This window comes from Ovis canadensis, chromosome 1, assembly GCF_042477335.2.
Source record: "Ovis canadensis isolate MfBH-ARS-UI-01 breed Bighorn chromosome 1, ARS-UI_OviCan_v2, whole genome shotgun sequence".
Classification (NCBI taxonomy): domain Eukaryota; kingdom Metazoa; phylum Chordata; class Mammalia; order Artiodactyla; family Bovidae; genus Ovis; species Ovis canadensis.
In genome coordinates this window covers 34165029-34185178 of record NC_091245.1, presented here as the reverse complement: position 1 = coordinate 34185178, position 20150 = coordinate 34165029, and the positions used below count along the sequence as shown (strand labels likewise).

General features: G+C 41.0%; 1 protein-coding gene across 3 annotated transcripts in view; it reads left to right on the top strand.

Annotated features, from left to right (window-relative positions):
• The first annotated feature begins 18691 nt into the window (after nucleotides 1-18691).
• Nucleotides 18692-20150, top strand: part of MYSM1 (Myb like, SWIRM and MPN domains 1) — a 41833-nt gene continuing 40374 nt past the window's right edge. For all 3 annotated transcript variants that reach the window (XM_069592827.1, XM_069592830.1, XM_069592820.1), the window contains exon 1: nucleotides 18692-18797. In XM_069592827.1, coding sequence (XP_069448928.1) covers nucleotides 18733-18797 — 65 coding nt within the window. In that variant the 5' untranslated portion in view covers nucleotides 18692-18732. The remainder of the gene's footprint in view (nucleotides 18798-20150) is intronic.

Genomic DNA, 20150 nt, shown 5'->3' with positions numbered 1-20150 from the left:
GGACATGGGCAGGGCCATATGATCTCAGATATAATATAGATTGTGATAGTCATCTCAAGCTGCAACTGATAGCAAAGGGCCATGATGACCAGGAATCACACAGATCTCCTCCTCGGGCAGGCACCAAAGCCCTGGTCCCTGGTTACTTTCTCAACTGCACCTCACAAGCAAACTAGTGTCCATGTGAAGGAGCAACTCTTTTGAACACAGACCTACAGCAGATGTTATGGTCAAAACCAGACACCGTGTGTTTGCAGCACAGCCATAGCCAAGAACAACCGTTGCCTGAGGCAGCATAACATTTGTTAAGTACCTACCATGTGTCTGGGCTAAGCCTTTCCTCTTCCATTATCTTTATTTCATTTTGTTTCATATTATTTCATCCTTCCAGTAGCCCTCCAAGGTAGGGATCCTTACCCACCATTACAGATGATGAAACAGACACCCAGAGAGGACAAGGACTTTTCAGATACACTACACCAGTAAATGCAAAGCCAGAATTCCCTCCTGTTCACTTTTCACTCCCTCATTCACTGTTCATTCTGGCAAACATCACCTTTTCCATTCAGAGAATCTACCTAAGCTCTGAAGTTAGGACAAGCTGTGAGCAGACAAAATAAAAATAAAGATGAAATCCCTGCAGCAGGAGTATGAGGGCGAGTGTGTGTCTGTTTGTACTCTCCTGGGAAGCACTTCAGATGACAGTGCTGTCTTCCCAGGGCATGGGCAATCTACTCTCTGGGCCAGGAGGGAAGGTATAGACCACAAGGGCAAGGGGGAAAAGGAGCCCCTGCTCTGGGACTAGTGAGGTGTAACCATTGCACCCCAGGCATCAGAGTCTTCCAACATCCCCAGCTCCTTTTATGCCAGGTCCAAATTAAGGCTGAAAAATCCTAGTGGTCATAGTCTATTTTCAAAGGCTTAGTCAGATCAGTCAGAAGAATGCTCCAGAATCTTCACTAATGTGGTGAGGTCTGTTTCCAAGACATGGGGCTTAGATGCCAAGAATCTTACTAAATATCATCTGGGCTGCTTAACAGAGGAAAATCACAGCAAGTTCAAGGTGTCTGTGACTGTGATGGAAATGAGCTTCGGTGAGCATGAAATTAAATCAAATAAAAGCGTGGAAAACCCTTCCTGCCTCAAATGAAAACCACAGAAAATGTATAGGAATAACTCCTTGATGTCCAGTTCTTTTCTAAGTAAATCCTTTCAAAGGGTTAGAATAGTTAAGGACAGCATGTGGCCTTCTGAACACATCCTCCCATATAAACAATTAACACAATATCTGTACTTTCAAATTAATTTTTACTATCACCTGGGTCGAGAGGATCCCCTGGAGAAGGAAATGGCAAACCACTCCAATATTCTTGCCTGGAAAATCCCATGGATGGAGAAGCCTGGCAGGCTACAGTCCATGGTGTTGCAAAGAGTCAGACATGACTGAGCAGCTTTAAAAAAATCGTGTATAAACTGATTTTTTAAAAGAGGACCTTGGTTTTCTTACAAACATGATAGAATATGATCTGTGACACGGAGACATACACAAAACACACTGTGGAAAATCGTCAAACACTTTGACTTCTCAACTCAGTATGCATAAAAAGATGGTAACATAATATTTTTGCTGGTACTGACTAGTAGCAGGTCTATTTTATTATATTATGCAGAGTTCTGAGATGGATAATGAAATTCTCATCCTAAGAAATGCCCTAGTCTGAGGCAGGACATTAAAAGCTATGTCAACCAGGGTAAATATAGATAGAGATCTGCACAGATTAATTCAGAAAACATTTGTTGAACATATATCAACTATACTATATATACATATATCAACTACATATATCAATTGTACTAGTGGGACAAAATGTCAAAGTGGAACAAGTCAAATTCCCACATCCCCCAGAGCTCACAGTCAGGCAAAGGAAATGAAGTGGCAGACATCTAATTCAAGTTGCCCATTTTCTCAAATCTCTGAAATCAGGTTGCATCTTACAATTGACAACATGTAATTTGGAGAAGGAAATGGCAGCCCACTCCAGTACTATTGCCTGGAAAATCCCATGGACGGAGGAGCCTGGTAAGCTACAGTCCATGGGGTCGCAAAGAGTCGGACATGACTGAGCGACTCCACTCCACTCCACAATGTAATTGGCAATGCTTTTTCATTCTTAATGGCACATAAAATAAGGAAATAACTCACTATCCGTTATAATGAAGTTAAGATTTGATGAAATGTGGTCATTACTGTATAAATCAGAACATAATGCTAAAATAAAGAGGTCTAAAATTCCTTTTCAAATGTAAATATACCACCCTTCCCTGCTGCTGCTAAGTCACTTCAGTCATGTCCGACTCTGTGCGACCCCATAGACAGCAGCCCACCAGGGTCCCCCATCCCTGGGATTCTCCAGGCAAGAACACTGGAGTGGGTTGCCATTTCCTTCTCCAATGCATGAAAGTGAAAAGTGAAGTCTCCCAGTTGTGTCCAACACTATGGTGACCCCATGGACTGCAGCCTTCCAGGCTCCTCCATCCAGAAGAGTATTTATAGTTGAGGAATTTAAGTCCTAATGGGTACATAAAAATAAGTAAGGTAGGAATAATTACACAAAAGCACTTGTAAATCATTTTTGTTCATAATAATAAAGCAATGAAAACTCACTGCTATTTACTAATTAATAATAATGTATATACACAATTCATTTCCATTTACTTCACCTCCCTGACATTTTTCAGGATCCCCTCTTCTGGTCACAATAAGATGGGTGTAAATTGCTTTACACACCTATAGATAATATTCACACTAAGAACAGTTGTATTTTCCAGAATTTGGTCTTCCATCCACATATTCAGTTTTGTCTTCAACTTTCAGCATGGTTTCCCAGAGATGAAGTGCAATGTATGTGCTTATGATAAAAAAATGAACAACAAATAAAACTTTTCTGGGGAGGACATGTTTTCAGTATTCTCAGCTGAGTATATCTGATACGTATATCTCAATCAACAAACCTTCCAATTGGTAATTTCCTCTCCCTCATGCCCTGCATACACCCAGGGCTTCAGCCACAGCAGGTTATTGCAAATCCCCAGAAGTGCCTTGCCCTGTTTGTGCCTTCTTGTCTTTGCTCCTGCTTTTTCCTTTTGCCTGCAATACACTCTTCCTGTCTCTCTATTTGGAAAACTCATGCTCGACTTTCAAAACCCAGGTCTAACAGTGCTGTCTTAGCCTGGACTTCTCCAGGAAAAAAAGACATGAGACCAGAACTTGAAGAGGGTAATTTAACCGAGCGCCAAAGGTTATAAATGAGGACTGGAAAGAGTTTAATGATGAAGAAGTCAAAGATAGTAGAAAAGTTTGTTATTGCTTTGATCCTTTCTGTGGGCAAGTTGGGCTCCATCCTGCAGGGATCATTTGAGAATCTGCATAAGATATACTTCAGAATTATTACTTGTGGGATGGAACAGAGGGGCATCAAATCCTGTTCCCCATCCTTATAGGATGTTAACATCCTTGCTTTCTCAGACTGTGCATGCATCAGAGAAGTCCTGGTACAGAAAATGAGATACTAAATAATCTGTAGTGCTATCAGATTATACCTGAATGAAGCTCGTTACCTTGGTAACAGCTGGAGAAAAAGGTGGGCAAAGAGAATGAGGCCATGAAGAAGAGGTCTTGCTTTCCCAACATGTACAGAATATGTCTTTCCCCATCAGACTTCCAGAGTACCAGGCACAGTCCTCTGTCTCGTGGCATTTGTTCTGTTATTTTCTAATGAACAGTTTCTATATTGGGTATGAACTTCTTATCAGTGCTGACAAGATGAATACAGACACTAACCAGCATAAACCATATAGACTTAGCCCTCTGCCCCGATTGAGTCAAAGCACACGTGTTATTTTGTTTTACTTAAATTTTTTTCTCTTGGGTATTTTACCTTCTAGTTTTATTGAGATATAATTGACATACAACCCTGTTAAAGATGTATAACTTCATGATTTGACTCGTATACGTAGTCGCTCAGTCTTGTCTCTCTTTGCATCCCTATAGACTGTAGCCAGTCAGGCTCCTCTGTCCATGTGATCTTTCAGGCAAGAATATTGGACAAGGTTGTCATTTCCTACTCAAGATCTGACTCACATACATCATAAAATTACCAGAGTAAGTTTAGAGAACAACCATCATCTCATAGAGATACAAAATTAGAAAAAGACATGAAAAATGTTTCCTTGTGATGAGAACTCACAGGATTTACTCTCTTAACTTTCATATATTAACAGAACATTAACACAGGAGTGTTACTTATATGTGTCATGTTGTCCATTACATCCCTAGTACTATTCATCTTACAACTGCAAGTTTATACCCCTTCACTATCTTTATTCAAATCCCCCGCTCCCTCACCACCTCCCTGCCTCTGGTAACCATGAATCTGATCTCTTCTATGAGTTTAAAACACACATTTTCTTTTATTTTTTAATTAGTTAACTTATTTTAATTGGAGGATAATTACTTTACAATATTGTGGTGGTTTTTGCCATACGTCAACATGAATCAGCCACAGGTATACATGTGTCCCCCCCCATCCTGAACCCCCTTCCCGCCTCCCTCCCCATCCCATTCCTCTGGGTTGTCCCAGAGCACCAGCTCTGGGTGTCCTGCTTCATGCATCGAACTTGCATTGTTCATCTATTTTACACATGATAATGTACATGTTTCAGTGCTATTCTTTTAAATCATCCCACCCTTACCTTCTCCCACTGAGTCCAAAAGTCTGTTCTTTACGTCTGTGTCTCCTTTGCTGCCTTGCATGTAGGATCATCGGTGCCATCTTTCTAAATTCCATATATATGCGTTAATATACAGTATTTGTCTTTCTCTTTCTGACTTACTTCACTCTGTATAATAAATAAGCTTCAGTTTCATCCACCTCATCAGAACTGACCCACATGCATTCCTTTTTATAGGTGAGTAATAGTCCATTATGTATATGCACCACAACTTCCTTATCCATTCTTCAGCCAGTGAACATTTAGGTTGCTTCCATGACCTAGCTATTGAAAACAGTGCTGCAATGAAATTTGGGATATATGTGTCTCTTTTAGTTCTGGTCTCCTCAGGGAACATGCCCAGCAATGCCATTGCTGGGTTGTATGGCAATTCTATTCCCAGCTTTTAAAGGAATCTCCACACTGTTCTCCATAGTGCCTGTACCAATTTGCATTCCCACCAACAGTGTAAGAGGGTTCCCTTTTCTCCACACCCTCTCCAGCATTTATTGTTTGTAGACTTTTTATGATGGCCATTCTGACCAGTGTAAGATGATAGCTCATTGTGGTTTTGATTTGCATTTCTCCAATAACGAGTGATGTAAAACACACATTTGAAATTAATGGGAAATGTTATGGTGGTTGGTCTCTCAAGCAGTTGACATGACTGCTCAGAAAAGACGTTATGATGTAGTGGGAAAAAAGTCAGGTGGACTGAAAACAAAGTCAGCAGAGGCAAAACTGATGACACATGATCCTGGGAAAAGGAATCATTTTGACAGAAGTATCAGTTACATTTCATGGGATTTTTCTTTTCTGAAGAAATATGACATGTGTCATGTGATTCTTAAGAAACAAAACGCATTTTCAACCACTCAATAAATAATCTTTAATAAATTTCAGTGAATTCATCCTGCTGAAATCTAGCTTTAATCTCATTAGCTCACTGCCATGACCCCCAGACTCACTAAGCATAAGAACTAATGTTCTTATAATGACACCTAAAACTCTACAAAACGTGGTCGTATTTCTAGTTTGGCTTCTCCAAATACTCTCCCGTTTGCTCAGTTTCCTGCATGCTGGCCTCTACGAGGCACACTCCCACCTGGAGTCTTTGCACTGGTTGTTTCTTTCACCTGAAGCCTTTTTCCTGACATCAAGGGGGCACCTCCCTCAGCTTTGCAAGACTCTGCTCAAACGCCACCTTTCTAATAAAGCCTACCCACAGCCCCCTCTAATCCTGCCATACTCTGCCACTCTGAACTTTTGAGCCTCTTATCCTGCTCTCCATTTTTCCTTTTTTCATAGCATTCAATCACATCTAACAAATATACAATTAATTGTTTATTGTTTATTTCCTTTCCCTCTCTGCTAGGATGTGAGTTCCCCCAAGATAGGGAACTTTGTCTTTGCTACTCATTGTCATATCCCAAGCAGTCTGAACAGTGCCAGACGTATAATAGCTGCTCAATAAACACTTTATTGGCTTGAACTGAATATCTTGAAGTTCTGGAGATAATATGCTTCCTCATGCAGAAAAAAAGTCATTGATGAAATTCTCCAAACTTTGACTGTACACTCACTAAGTGCTAGGCGTGGATAACCTAGACATGATCCCTATCCTAAAAAAGGTCCCAGGCTACTGTGGACACAGGTACAGTCACAGACGATCACAGGCCAGAGAGATGGCACCCTGACACAAGTATGCACATTGGCTGTAGGGTTGCAGAGAAGGGGATGTTTGTATATGAGTGGTCAGGAAGATGTCAAGTGAGGAGACAACACTAAAGCTGACTTTTCACATAGAAATGGAGCTACCATGATGATTAAGGGACGGACATTGGACTGGACTTTGTGCACAGGAATTCTACCACACGTGAGTTATAGAAATGACAGTCAGTGTGGATGTTGATCTTCAACAGTCCTTTAGGATCAACGCAGGGTAAACTATTTTCCTCAGTTTATCTTCTGCCTTCCCTCATTTCCCCCTAAAAGTATAGACTATAAATAAATAGTCAGACTGTAGAACTTCGTGTATCTCTCCCTCAGTAAGGAAAAGGGACTTTGGGAATCTGTTTAGGCTTATAATTTTCCCCTTCTCGATTGGGTTTTGTGCTTTTGGTCAGGATCATAATTCAATTACTATATGTATTTCTCATTTAAAATATCCATTGATTATGTGTTTACAAAGTTTTTTGTTTCCAATTAAAACAAAACTTTGGCCTTATTCTTTCCACTTAATTCACCCAGCCATTCAACAATTTTTAAGTGCTTGCTATGTACAGGCATTGTGCTAGATGTCAGGGAGAAGAAGACCAGAAGCATTTTCCCTTCCCTTAAGAAGATTTTAATAGCAGGACCGGCAAATGTGAAGAAAAGAGAAAGAACACTGAAGCCTCATATGTTGTGTGAGAGAAGGATTTAGGGCAATGATCACAGAAAGCAGGTCAGGTGTAGCCCACCCAAGTGTTTGTTTGGTTCAACAGTGTTGGGTTTTTTTCTTTCTTTGAAAAAACAAAAACAAAACAAAACCTGAATTGCTTTTCACAAATTAATCTTGATTTCTGGCTGGTCTTAAAAGAAAAATCAGATCTGACAATTCCAAGCCAGAGCTTCAAAAGGGCAACAGAAAGCCAGAGTTCAGGCAGGGCCAGCCCCTTCAGAGGGAGTGGTGAAGCAAGGGAAGGAGGGAGAGAAGCAGAGTGCCCCTGAGAATGTGGATGGGCTGGGAATGGGGGAAGAGATGCAGATTTTAAAAAATGGAGGTCATGTTTTGTCAGTGGTCCAGTGAACTATGTGTAAACCTATATGAACTCTAACACTGCCCATGACAATGTTTAATAAATGTCTGCGAGATGAGTAAGAACATGATCAAAGAATTTTATCCTATAAGAGATTAATTCATAGGTCATTTTACAAATGAAGAAGCAGGAGTCTGGAGAGGCTGAATCATTTGCCTGTAGTGGTTCCCAGACTGTATCAAAGGCTGGAGGAAACAGAGGGGAAGTGCAGCATGGAACGGACAGAGGGCATCTGCTGTTTTACCTACCCAGCGTCCACTTCTCCTCTCTCTGGATATGGGACCCTTATTTTGGTTGGGGAGCCACCATTTCTCCTATTCCATGTGAGGCTGGTGAAACTGAGTCTATCTGGCTTCTGGAATGGCATGTGACCCAAGCCTGGCCAGCCACACTGGAGTTGCTGAGAAAAAGGCATAGTTTTTCCACAGGGGACTGTTGAGAAGAAAAGATGCAGTTCTGAATGATGCTATTAGTACCGAACCTGAGATAGCTTCCTTGGTGGCCCAGATGATAAAGAATCTGCAATGCAGGAGACCTGGGTTCGATCCCTGGGTCAGAAAGATCCCCTGGAGGAGGAAAAGGCCACCCACTCCAGTATCCTTGCCCAGGAAATCCCTTGGACAGAGGAGCCTGATGGGCTTCAGTCCATGGGGTCGCAAAGAGTTTGTCACGACTCAGCAACTAACATTTTGCGATAGCATGATACAATGAAAAGATGATAAGCTATATTTCCTGGATAAATTGCTTCATTATTTTAAACCTTAGTTACCACATCTGTAAATGGAAATAACCATTTCCTTACCTCAAAGGGCTGTGAACAAAGAACGCATGTAAAATGCCTGGCACACAGTAGGAGCTCATTAGTGCTGGCATCTTTTCTTTTCCTTCCGAATAATGTCAGATGGATGTAACACTGCTGTAATTAAAGTGTAAGAAGTGCGTTGGCAGACTTTCCTTACAACATATTGGGAACAGCTTTTTCAGTAGCTACCTTATGTGATTTCAGGGAATTGGGGAGGGGAAATAAAATAAAATGCAGCCTGCTTTCCTGGAATAATTCAAGCCATATCTAACGCTTGCCAAGTGTAGCCTATAATTCTATGTCTGCATTCATCTATTATCTCACCTCTATTTAGATAAAGTGGTTTTCCTCCCCACTAACTGCCCATTTTATTTTTAAAATGAGAGCTCTTTTGAATCCATGGCAATCATTTAGCTGACAGTTTGGATCATAATGTAATAATAACATTAGTGAACAGTTGTATGACACTTCCCGCTTTTAAAGCACTTTACAAATCTGAGCTAATTAGCATGGATATTAACATGCCAGCTTTTTTTGTGGATTAATATTGCCATTATACTCTGCTGTTTCAATAAAAAATGCAGTGATCTTTTTTCACCAGAAATGAGGGAAAAGGAAATGAATAAGCTGCCTCTCCAATGGACTCAGACACAATGTAGCAGAGATATGAGATAGACACTTCATTAACTGAAAGTTCAGGAGGATTTACAGGTATGGTACCTTCTGCTAATTCTGTTTTAGGATCAACAAAGGGAATAGAGTGTATTAATGGAGGGCAGAAAATTTGTAAACCCAAGACAGGTTTCCAGCCTTCAGAATACACTTTCTACTTATTTCTAGGCCAAAACACCTAAAAGAAGAACCTGATTGTGATTTATTCTTAAACCAAATGAGGAAAATATCAATTCACATAATATTGCAAAATACCCTATTCTTTCTGTTGTAAATGGGAATGCAACAAAGTAAGTGTAGAGTGAGAAAGACTTGGCTTGGAATCCCAGCTCTGGTACTCAGCTATGTAACTGTATCTGAATCTTGGTTTCCTCACCTCTAAAGTGAAAGCGATCATGCTTATTTTGCAGGATTCCTATGAGGTCTAAAAATGATCTTGCCTTACACACTCTTAGGGGTTTAATGGGTTGTCATGTTAGCTTTGGTTCACTCTCTGTCTGCAACTCATCTTCCTCCCTTTCCCCATCTAAAATTACTCTGACATTCATTCAGTTTATAGGAAAGCAGAGAGTCGCGATAAATTAAAATGTTCTTTCCTATATTCATGTTACATATTTTTAAACAAATAATTAAATTTTAAAGGGACCAGGAATAAATATGAGTTCATTTTAATGGGAAAAATCTAAACATGATTACTTGAAAGCTTGTCTTTTACATACTATGAAAATGTAGAGATATCTCAGTTATATTTGATCATTTCATCCTGTGCTGTTTTCTCTCTCTTTCTCTCTCTCTCTTTTTTTTTGGGGGGGGGCATGCTATGAGGCCTCTAGGACATTAATTCCCTGACCAAGGATCAAACCTAGACCCTCCGCAGTGAAAGAGCAGAGTCCTAACCACTGGGCCACCAGGGTATTCCCCCAGAGTGTGTTCTTTGTATGAAATTAGTAAAAAGTGATGCAAAGAGGTGTGACAGTGGGAAGGTTGCTTGGGACAGTTTTACCTGTCAAGGCTTCCTTGGGCCAACTTCAACGTCTGACTTACCTTCTCAATGTGCAGAGTGGTCAGGCCCGAGAAGCTGACTGACACTACTAGGAAGGCTTGCAAGATTGATGTGGCCACCAGTCTGGGTTATCGTTCCTTCCATTGAGCAATTTATAGACTGCTGCATGTCTATAAATCTCACATCAGCATAATCAATCCAATCTCTTGTTTCTATGCGAAGATCATTCACAAAATCTGAAGGTTGCTATCTGAGAGGAGAGTTAAATATGTTTTCAATGTAATGGTTCTGTACTATTAGTCATGGCCTTGTGTGACCATTTACTCAACAGAAAACAAATGCCTGTACACCTTTGCCTTTTATTGCTTAAAAAAATGATACAAATAACAAATAAATTCTCATTGTTAAGGTTCAAACTTTGTTTTCTTATTGTAGTGATTATTTTAGGGTTTATGCTATACAACCTTAATATGTAACAATGATGAAATAGTCAAGTGGTATTATATCACTTTATATAATAACTTCACAAAAATATACAGACAGACTTCATTCTATTGTACTTCGCAGGCACTGTGTTTTTTGCAAATTGAGGGTTTGGGTCAAGGCTGTGTCAAGCAAATCTATCTGTACCATTTTTCCAATAACATTTGCTCACTTCATTTCTCTCTGTCACATTTTCATAATTCTCACAATATTTCAAACTTTCAAGTACTATATATTTATTATGGTGATCTGTGATCAGTGATTTTTGATGTTACTATTGTAATAGGTTCTTTTTTGGTATTTTTTAAATGATGTATTTTTAGACATAAAGCTATTGCACACTTAATAGGCTACCATATGGTACAAACATAACTTTTGTGCACTGGAAAACCAAAAAATTTTTGTACTTGCTTCATGTAATATTCTCTTTATTGTGGTGGTCTGGTACAGAACATGCAGTATCTTTGAGGTATGCCTGCACTTGTATCCCTCCCTTTCGAGACTTTATATTATTGTTCTCATATATTTCACTCATATATATGCTGTTAATCTCACATTACATTGTAATTACTTTTGTTTAAACAGTCAATTCTCATTTAAAGAGATTTAAATACTGATAGGAACAGATTGAAGGGACAAAAGAGACAATTAAATAGTTAATCCCACTAGGGGATTATAAGTAGGAAAATACAGGAGATCTCTGTAAGTTAATAATTACTCAAGAAAGCAGATTTGCTTAACCACAAAAGCAAGCAGGCTTGCGTAGCAACAAAACCTTGCAACAGAAGCACAGGACATGCCCCCAAACAATAAAACAATGGATGCATGAGACCCCCATACTGTCCAGTGAGCTCAGTACATTAATGATTTCTAGAACATGCTCTCCACACACCTAAAAAACAGTAATTTTTGGACCTAGCTTGACCACAAAGGGACAAGAAAACTTCCTTTTTCAACCTGGAAGAGGAGCTGATGATGAAAACATTCAGTTCAGTTCAGTCGCTCAGTCATGTTCAACTCTTTGCGACCCCATGGACTGCAGCATGCCAGGCCTCCCTGTCTATTACCAACTCCTGAAGTTTACTCAAACTCATGTCCATTGAGTTGGTGATGCCATCCAACCATCTCATCCTCTGTTGTCCCCTTCTCCTCCAACCTTCAATCTTTCCTGCATCAGGGTCTTTTCAAATGAGTCAGTTCTTTGCATCAAGTGGCCAAAGTATTGGAGTTTCAGCTTCAACATCAGCCCTTCCAATGAATATTCTGGGTTGATATCCTTTAGCATGGACTGGTTGAATCTCCTTGCAGTCCAAGGGACTCTCAAGAGTCTTCTCCGATACCACAGTTCAAAAGCATCATTTCGACGCTCAGCTTTCTTTATAGTCCAGCTCTCACCTCCATACATGACCACTGGAAAAACCATAGCCTTGACTAGATGGACCTCTCTTGGCAAAGTAATGTCTCTGCTTTTTAATATGCTGTCTAAGTTGGTCATAACTTTTCTTCCAAGGAGTAAGCGTCTTTTAATTTCATGGCTACAGTCACCATCTGCAATGATTTTGGAGCCCCCCCAAGAAAGATAAAAAAGCAAAGAAAGACAAAGAAGGTCCTCTGCCTCTCTTTACTTTTTCTTTGATTGTAAAACTGTTGCCCAGTAAGTTCTCAGGGTGTGGCATTTCTAGCCACCCATGTGTAAGCCTCACAAGCCTCCTGTTCTAGTAAATCACTTTTCATCTACCACTTTGCTCTCACTGAATTCTTCTCTGTGCTGAGATATAAAGACTATAGGATCAGAGTTCTTCAGAGACCCCTGAAATGACACTTAATGGTTTCGATACTAAGAAAACAAATCTTATACATTTACCATGTCATTACCATCCCTGTACTCTGCCTTCTTTTACAGGGATTCAGATTTCCATCTATCATTTCTTTCTGCCATATCATTTCATTTCTTTCTATAATTTCTTTCTTTAACATTTTTTGTAGTAGATAGGTTGATGATGTGTTCTTTCAGATTTTGTATCTCGAAAAGGCTTAACATTGCCTTCATTTTCGAAAGATATTTATACTAGATATACAGTTCTCTAAGCTGCCTTTTTCCTTTCAGTAATTTTAAAATGTTGGCTTACTGTCTTCCTGCTTCCATTGTTTCTGACAAGAAATTTATTGTCATTCTTATGTTTTTTCCTTTGTAGGGAATGTGCCTTTATTGTCTGAAAAGCTTGCTTTTCTATCACTGGTTTTGAGAAATTTGATTACAATGGGCCTTAGTATAGTTTCTTTATGTTTTCTAATGCCTAGAATTCTTTGATTTTCTTGGATATGTGAGTTTATAGTTTTCCTGAAATTTGGAAAAATTTTCCTTTTCTCCTTCAAATACTTTTCCTGATCCCTACCATCCATTTTTCAGAGCCCCCAACTGAGCGTGACGTTATCCTACAGCTCATTGACTTTTCTGCTTATTTAAAAGTGTTTTCATTTCTCTGTATGTTTCATTTTGGATAGTTCTTTGATTATATGCTCAAGTTCACTAATCTTTTATTTTGTAATGTTTAATTGTTACCTGTTTGATATCTAGTAGACTGAAGTTGAAGAAAGTGGAGAAAACAACTAGACCATTCAGGTATGACCTAAATCAAATCCCTTATGACTATACAGTGGAAGTGAGAAATAGATTTAAGGTACTAGATCTGATAGACAGAGTGCCTGATGAACTACGGATAGAGGTTTGTGACATTGTACAGGAGACAGGAATCAAGACCATCCCCAAGAAAAAGAAATGCAAAAAAGCAAAGTGGCTGTTTGAGGAGGCCTTACAAATAGCTGTAGAAAGAAGAGAAGCGAAAAGCAAAGGAGAAAAGGAAAGATATAAGCATCTGAATGCAGAGTTCCAAAGAATAGCAAGGAGAGATAATGCAAAGAAATCAGCAATCAATGCAAAGAAATAGAGGAAAATAACAGAATGGGAAAGACTAGAGATCTCTTCAAGAAAATTAGAGATACCAAGGGAACATTTCATGCAAAGATGGGCTCAATAAAGGACAGAAATGGTATGGACCTAACAGAAGCAGAAGATATTAAGAAGAGGTGGCAAGAATACACAGAAGAACTGTACAAAAAATTTCTTCACGACCCAGATAATCATGGTGGTGTGATCACTCATCTAGAGCCAGACATCCTGGAATGTGAAGTCAAGTGGGCCTTAGGAAGCATCACTATGAACAAAGCTAGTGGAGGTGATAGAATTCCAGTTAAGCTATTTCAAATGACACTGTGAAAGTGTTGCACTCACTATGCCAGCAAATTTGAAAAACTCAGCAGTGGCCAGAAGACTGGAAAAGGTCAGTTTCATCCCAATCCCAAAGAAAGGCAATGTCAAAGAATGCACAAACTACGGCACAATTGCACTCATCTCACATGCTAGTAAAGTAACGCTCAAAATTCTCCAAGCCAGGCTTCAGCAATACATGAACTGTGAAATTCCAGATGTTCAAGCTGGTTTGAGAAAAGGCAGAGGACCCAGAGATCAAATTGCCAACATCTGCTGGATCATCGAAAAAGCAAGAGAGTTCCAGAAAAATATCTATTTCTGCTTTATTGACTATGCCAAAGCCTTTGACTGTGTGGATCACAATCAACTGTGGGAAGTTCTGAAAAAGATGGGAATACCAGACCACTTGGCCTGCCTCTTCAGAAACCTATATGCAGGTCAGGAAGCAACAGTTAGAACTGGACATGGAACAACAGACTGGTTTCAAATAGGAAAAGGAGTATGTCAAGTGGAAACAGTGTCAGACTTTTATTTTTCTGGGCTCCAAAATCACTGCAGATGGTGATTGCAGCCATGAAATTAAAAGACGCTTACTCCTTGGAAGAAAAGTTATGACCAACCTAGATAGCATATTAAAAAGCAGAGACATTACTTTGCCAACAAAGGTCCATCTAGTCAAGGCTATGGTTTTTTCAGTGGTCATGTATGGAGGTCAGAGTTGGACTATAAAGAAAGCTTAGCGTCGAATTGATGCGTTTGAACTGTGGTGTTGGAGAAGACTCTTGAGAGTCCCTTGGACTGCAAGGAGATTCAACCAGTCCATGCTAAAGGATATCAACCCAGAATATTCATTGGAAGGGCTGATGTTGAAGCTAAAACTCCAATACTTTGGCCACCTGAAGCAAAGAACTGACTCGTTTGAAAAGACCCTGATGCTGGGAAAGATTGAGGGCAGGAGGAGAAGGGGACAACAGAGGATAAGATGGTTGGATGGCATCACCGACTTGATGGACATGGGTTTGGGTGAACTCTGGGAGTTGGTGATGGACAGCGAGGACTGGCGTGCTGCGATTCATGGGGTCACAAAGAGTCGGACACGACTGAGTGACTGAACTGAACTAAACTGAGTGTGTATATGCTAACCTCCTAATTTATCCTTCCCCCACCATTCTGATTGGTAACCATAGTTTGTTTTCTGTGTGTGTCTTTTTCTATTTTTTAAATAGGTTCATTTATATCTTTTTTTAAATTCCACGTATAAGCGATATCATATGATATTTGTCTTTGTCTGTCTTACTTATTTTTGTATTCTTATAAGTACTCTTGAGCTTTTTTTGTCAGGGGGAAGGAAGGTATAGTTAAATTTACCAGAAGCAGTTTCATCCTTTCAGATCCTATCTTTATGCTCTGTGTGAATATCAATTTCTTCTAATTTTTCCCATTTTTTTTCCTCCATATTAGCACAGGGCCTTCTATTTTGTAGTCCCTAGAATCTAGAACACTACTTTCAAATTTTAACTAATCAATATCTTCAAAAATGTGGTATAAGAGAGTATTCATTCTGGGATAAGTGCCTCCCCCTGTGATCCTAGAAGGATGGGGAATGTATTAATAGAACTTATTATATCATCTTGAAATTGCATGTTTGATAGATTTTATGAGAGCAACGAATGAGTCCATCTTTTTCAATGCCATTTCTCTGAGTACAGTAGGAATATAAGTATTTATGAACTCTGAATTTTTTATTCTAGATTCAAATGGGTGAGAAAATGAGTCTTTAAACAAATTGCAGAGGTTTTTTTTTTTTTTTTTTTTTTTTGCAGAACTCTAGAACAAAGAATTTTAAATAATAGACTGGGCTTCAGGAATCCACTCAGGTTATATATGGGGTTATAGCTGTATCTCTGTAGGTGCATGCATGAGTGCTAAGTTGCTTTAGTTGTGTCTGACTTTTTGTGACACTATGGACTGTAGCCCACCAGGCTCCTCTTTCAGTGGGATTCTCCAGGCAAGAATACTGGAGTGGGTTGCCATGCCCTTCTCCAGGGGATCTTCTGGACACATGGACCAAACTCGTGTCTCCTGCAGCTCCTGAATTGCAGGTGGATTCTTTGGGGTTGGGCTAAAGCTTCACAGAGCCTGTTTCACATAAGTCAGCAAAGCAGGAGCATAGTGTGGGTTATGTGTGGGGAGGCTTCAGGCTAGTCCCCCTATTTAAGAGGCCTTTACATTTAGAGGCCTTGGGGGCATACTTGAATTCTGTGCAGGACTTCCTTTCCTTCTTTCCACATATATTTTAATGCCTAATGATGGTGGCACTGGGCCGGAAAGCCTTCAGTTCCTTGGTGCAAGAGATGCTGTTCTCATGGTGTTCTCTGTCATGGTCTAGTGTCATTTGATATCACGGGTGTCCAAGGTTCCCATCTGGCCTGCTATGTAAAGGTCAATAAAAGGCATCTATATTCTTTTGATTATCTGGGTATGCCCATCTTTCTATCTTACTGTAAATCACATCCAACAAATACCTCAGAATGCCTACTCTGTTACAAGCAAGCCAGCTACCACTAGAACTGGTCATTGGATAAGTCCTTTGGCAACAGGTAAAGCATCCTCACATGCACGTGACACCACCCTCAGGGCAGAAAGCAAAGAGGAACTAAAGAACCTCTTGATGAAGGTGAAAGAGGAGAGTAGAAAAAGTTGGCCTAAAACTCAACATTCAAAAAACGATGATCATGGCATCTGGTTCCATCACTTCATAGCAAATAGATGGGGAAATAATGGAAACAGTGAGAGGGTTTATTTTCTTGGGCTCCAAAGTCACTGCAGATGGTGACGGCAGCCATGAAATTAAAAGACGCTTGCTCTTTGGAAGAAAAGCCATGACAAATCTAGACAGCATATTAAAAAGCAGAGACATTATTTTGCTGACAAAGGTCCATCTAGTCAAAGCTGTGGTTTTTCCAGTAGTCATGTATGGATGTGAAAGTTGAACATAGAAGGCTGAGCGCCAAAAAATTGATGCTTTTGAACTGTGGTGTTGGAGAAGACTCTTGAGAGTCCCTTGGACTGCAAGGAGATCAAACCAGTCAATTCTAAAGGAAATCAACCCTGAATATTCATAGGAAGGACTGATGCTGAAGCTGAAGCTCCAATACTTTGGCCACCTGAAGTGAAGAGTCAACTCACTAGAAAAGACCCTGATGACGGGAAAGATTGAAAGCAGGAGGAGAAGGGGACAACAGAGGACAAGATGGTTGGATGGCATCACTAACTCAATGGACATGAGTTCACGCAAGCTCCAGGATGTGGTGAAGGACAGGGAAGCCTGGCATGCAAAATTCCATGAGGTCACAAAGAGTTGGACATGTCTGAGCGACTGAACAACAACAACAACAACAACAACAACAACAACAACAACAAAGCATCTGCAGGTTGACCTAAGGATGGGGCACTATACAGTTTCTGAGCACTGGACACCGGATCTTCCTCTGTGATAAACTTTGCCTCCATCTTCTGCCATCACATTCATAATACAGCTCATCTATGGCTTGAGCATAAACAAAAATGAGATGGAAAAAACTCACAACAGTGTCGGAAGAGGACTCATTCCATGAATCGATTGACTCATTCATCAGTATAATATTTACCAAGCACCTACTGTGTGTCAGACACTTTGCTGAATGATGATAGTATAAGGACTAGTGAAAAGACTAGCAGATACAGTGCTTATTCTTAGTGAATTCATCAACCAACAGTGGAGGCAGACAAGTGAATGAACAGCTACAATAACGGCAGTGATCCAAGGGAGAATAATCCATAAGGCCAACATCTAATTTCTTGAGAAACCATAAATTATTTGAGAGAAATGGCATTTGTCTTTCACAGTTCCCAACTACATGATGTGTAGAGGGTAAGCACTCAGTAAAGAGTCAAGAGGCCTAGATTCTGGTCCCAGCTGTCTTTGACCAGCTATCTTTCCTTTCCATTAGTTATTTCAGTTTTCAGAGCCTGTTTCCTCATCTGTAGAACTCATCTGTAGATAATATCAGTCCGGATTAATTCACTGTGCAATTGTGAAAATTAGTGGTCATGAGAATGATATTTTAATTAATTGTAAAGATCTCTACAAAATAAAATATGTAATCATAAGTTATACCCTTAATTTTTTTGATAAAACAGATGTTCAGCACTTCAATAAGTACTGAATAATTCCTTAAAAAAGAAAAAAAGGAAAGGAAAGAAAACCAGCAGGTAAGGATCACTGTTGCCACCTTCACAGTTCAAAGCAGGTCTAATCTGTTATTTTCAGCACTCTAGATAAAAATATTAGCTCTTCCCTGGTGGCTCAGACGGTAAAGATCCCCTGGAGGAGGACAGGGCAACCCACTCCAGTATTCTTGCCTGGAGAATTCTCATGGACTGTAGCCCACCAGGCTGTGTCCATGGGGTCGCAAAGAGTGGGACCTAACTGAGGGACTAAGCAGCAGCAGATTATTATTATTATCCCCATTTTACAAATCAGAGAAGTGAGGCGCCAAAGAATTTATGCAAGAGCACAGTCTCTTCAAAACCCAAGCCTGCGCTGCTTGCCAAGGCTTTTGTTGAAGCTTAGTCTTTAAGATGTGCATGACTATTTCGGGATTTCTCAGCAAGAATACCGAAGTGGGTTGCCAGTTCCTACTCCAGAGGATCCAATGTAGGGATCGAACTGGCCTATCGCAACCGGATTCTTTAGCACTGAGCTGCTCCTCAACAAAACCCCAGAACCCCAGAACTCCTTAGCATCTTTTCTCCGAAACCCCGCTTCCCCAGCCTGGAAAGAACTGGCCGAGCCGTCGACTCCGCCCCATGACGTACATGGCCCCGCCTTCAGGCCCTCCACTTCTCGCGGGATCTCTCGGGAGGACGGCTGGGGTCAGGTCCCATCATGGCGGCTGAAGAGGCAGATGTGGATATCGAAGGGGACCTAGTGCCAGCGGCGGCACAGTCTGGGTGAGCAGTTGAGACTGGGCTTGCAGAGACGAGGAGGGGCACGGCAGTGAGGAGGTACCCTCCTAAAGGCCGCGGTTCCGGCAAGGGCCGGGGGAGTGGAAAACTATCCCCTGGGCCAGGGTCTCCTGCCGGCCTGAGAGGCGCGCCTCGCCCATCCCGTCTGTGGGCTCCTCCTGAGCTCAGAGGGCGGGTACCGTAGACTAGCGTGGGACAGCCCATTTACCGGGATCCTGTGAGGGCGCTGACCGCGCCTAGCACATTGCATACTCTTAAGCAATTAGATTGCTTCTTCCCTTACTTCCTCTCCAGAACCCGCCTCCTTGCCACCGCCCAAAAAATAATTAGAACAGGGGCGGTCCCTGGACAGAACCCAACTTAGGAATTCTTGTTCCCTCGCTTGCAGGCCGTGTGACCTTGGGCGTGTCGTTTTATCCCTACTAGCCTCTGGTTTCCTCTTCCACGTAGGGGTAGTTGTGAAAAACTTCCCGACATGCAGCGTGATCTAAAAGAAAGGGGTGGGACTTAACAGTTTGACAGCTGTGTATTGACCCAGCTAGATGGCACCCCACTCCGGTACTCTTGCCTGGAAAATCCCATGGACGGAGGAGCCTGGTAGGCTGCAGTCCATGGGGTCGCGAAGAGTCGGACACGACTGAGCGACTTCCCTTTCCCTTTTCACGTTCATACACTGGAGAAGGAAATGGCAACCCACTCCAGTGTTCTTGCCTGGAGAATCCCAGGGACGGGGGAGCCTGGTGGACTGCCGTCTATGGGGTCACACAGAGTCGGACACGACTGAAGTGACTTAGCAGCAGCAGCAGTTACTAGCAGTGTGACTTTGGGCCTCAGACAACTCATGTGTAAGCTGACTGTCATGTTATGTGCTTCATACGGTTATTGTGAAGATCAAATGAAATGATTTGGGGATGTGCTCTAGTATAAGAGAGGTGCTCTGTAAGTGTTGTGTTCTTTACCTTCCCACCACGGATAGTATTTTGAGGACCCAGTGAGAGGTCACCATTTAGTACCAGTTCCTGCAGAGCAGGCCAGTGTGACTTTTAAAAAGCAGCCTCCAGCTTGAGATATCTAGCTGTTTGACTCCTTGCTTGCAGAGAAAGAAATTGATACATGCGGTTTTAAAGATGTGCTTTCAGAATTCTCTTTTAGTAATAGAAGAGGCTTAGACTGGTCAGGATCAGAAGACCTCAGTTCTCAACTCAGCCAGCTGTGTTGCTTATAACTATGAACAAGTTCATTAGAAGTCTCTACATTAAGCCAGGTAAAATTGTGAGGCTTAGACCATTTTTGACCTATAAAATAGCAATTTCACATGATCCAGCCTAATAATAGCAC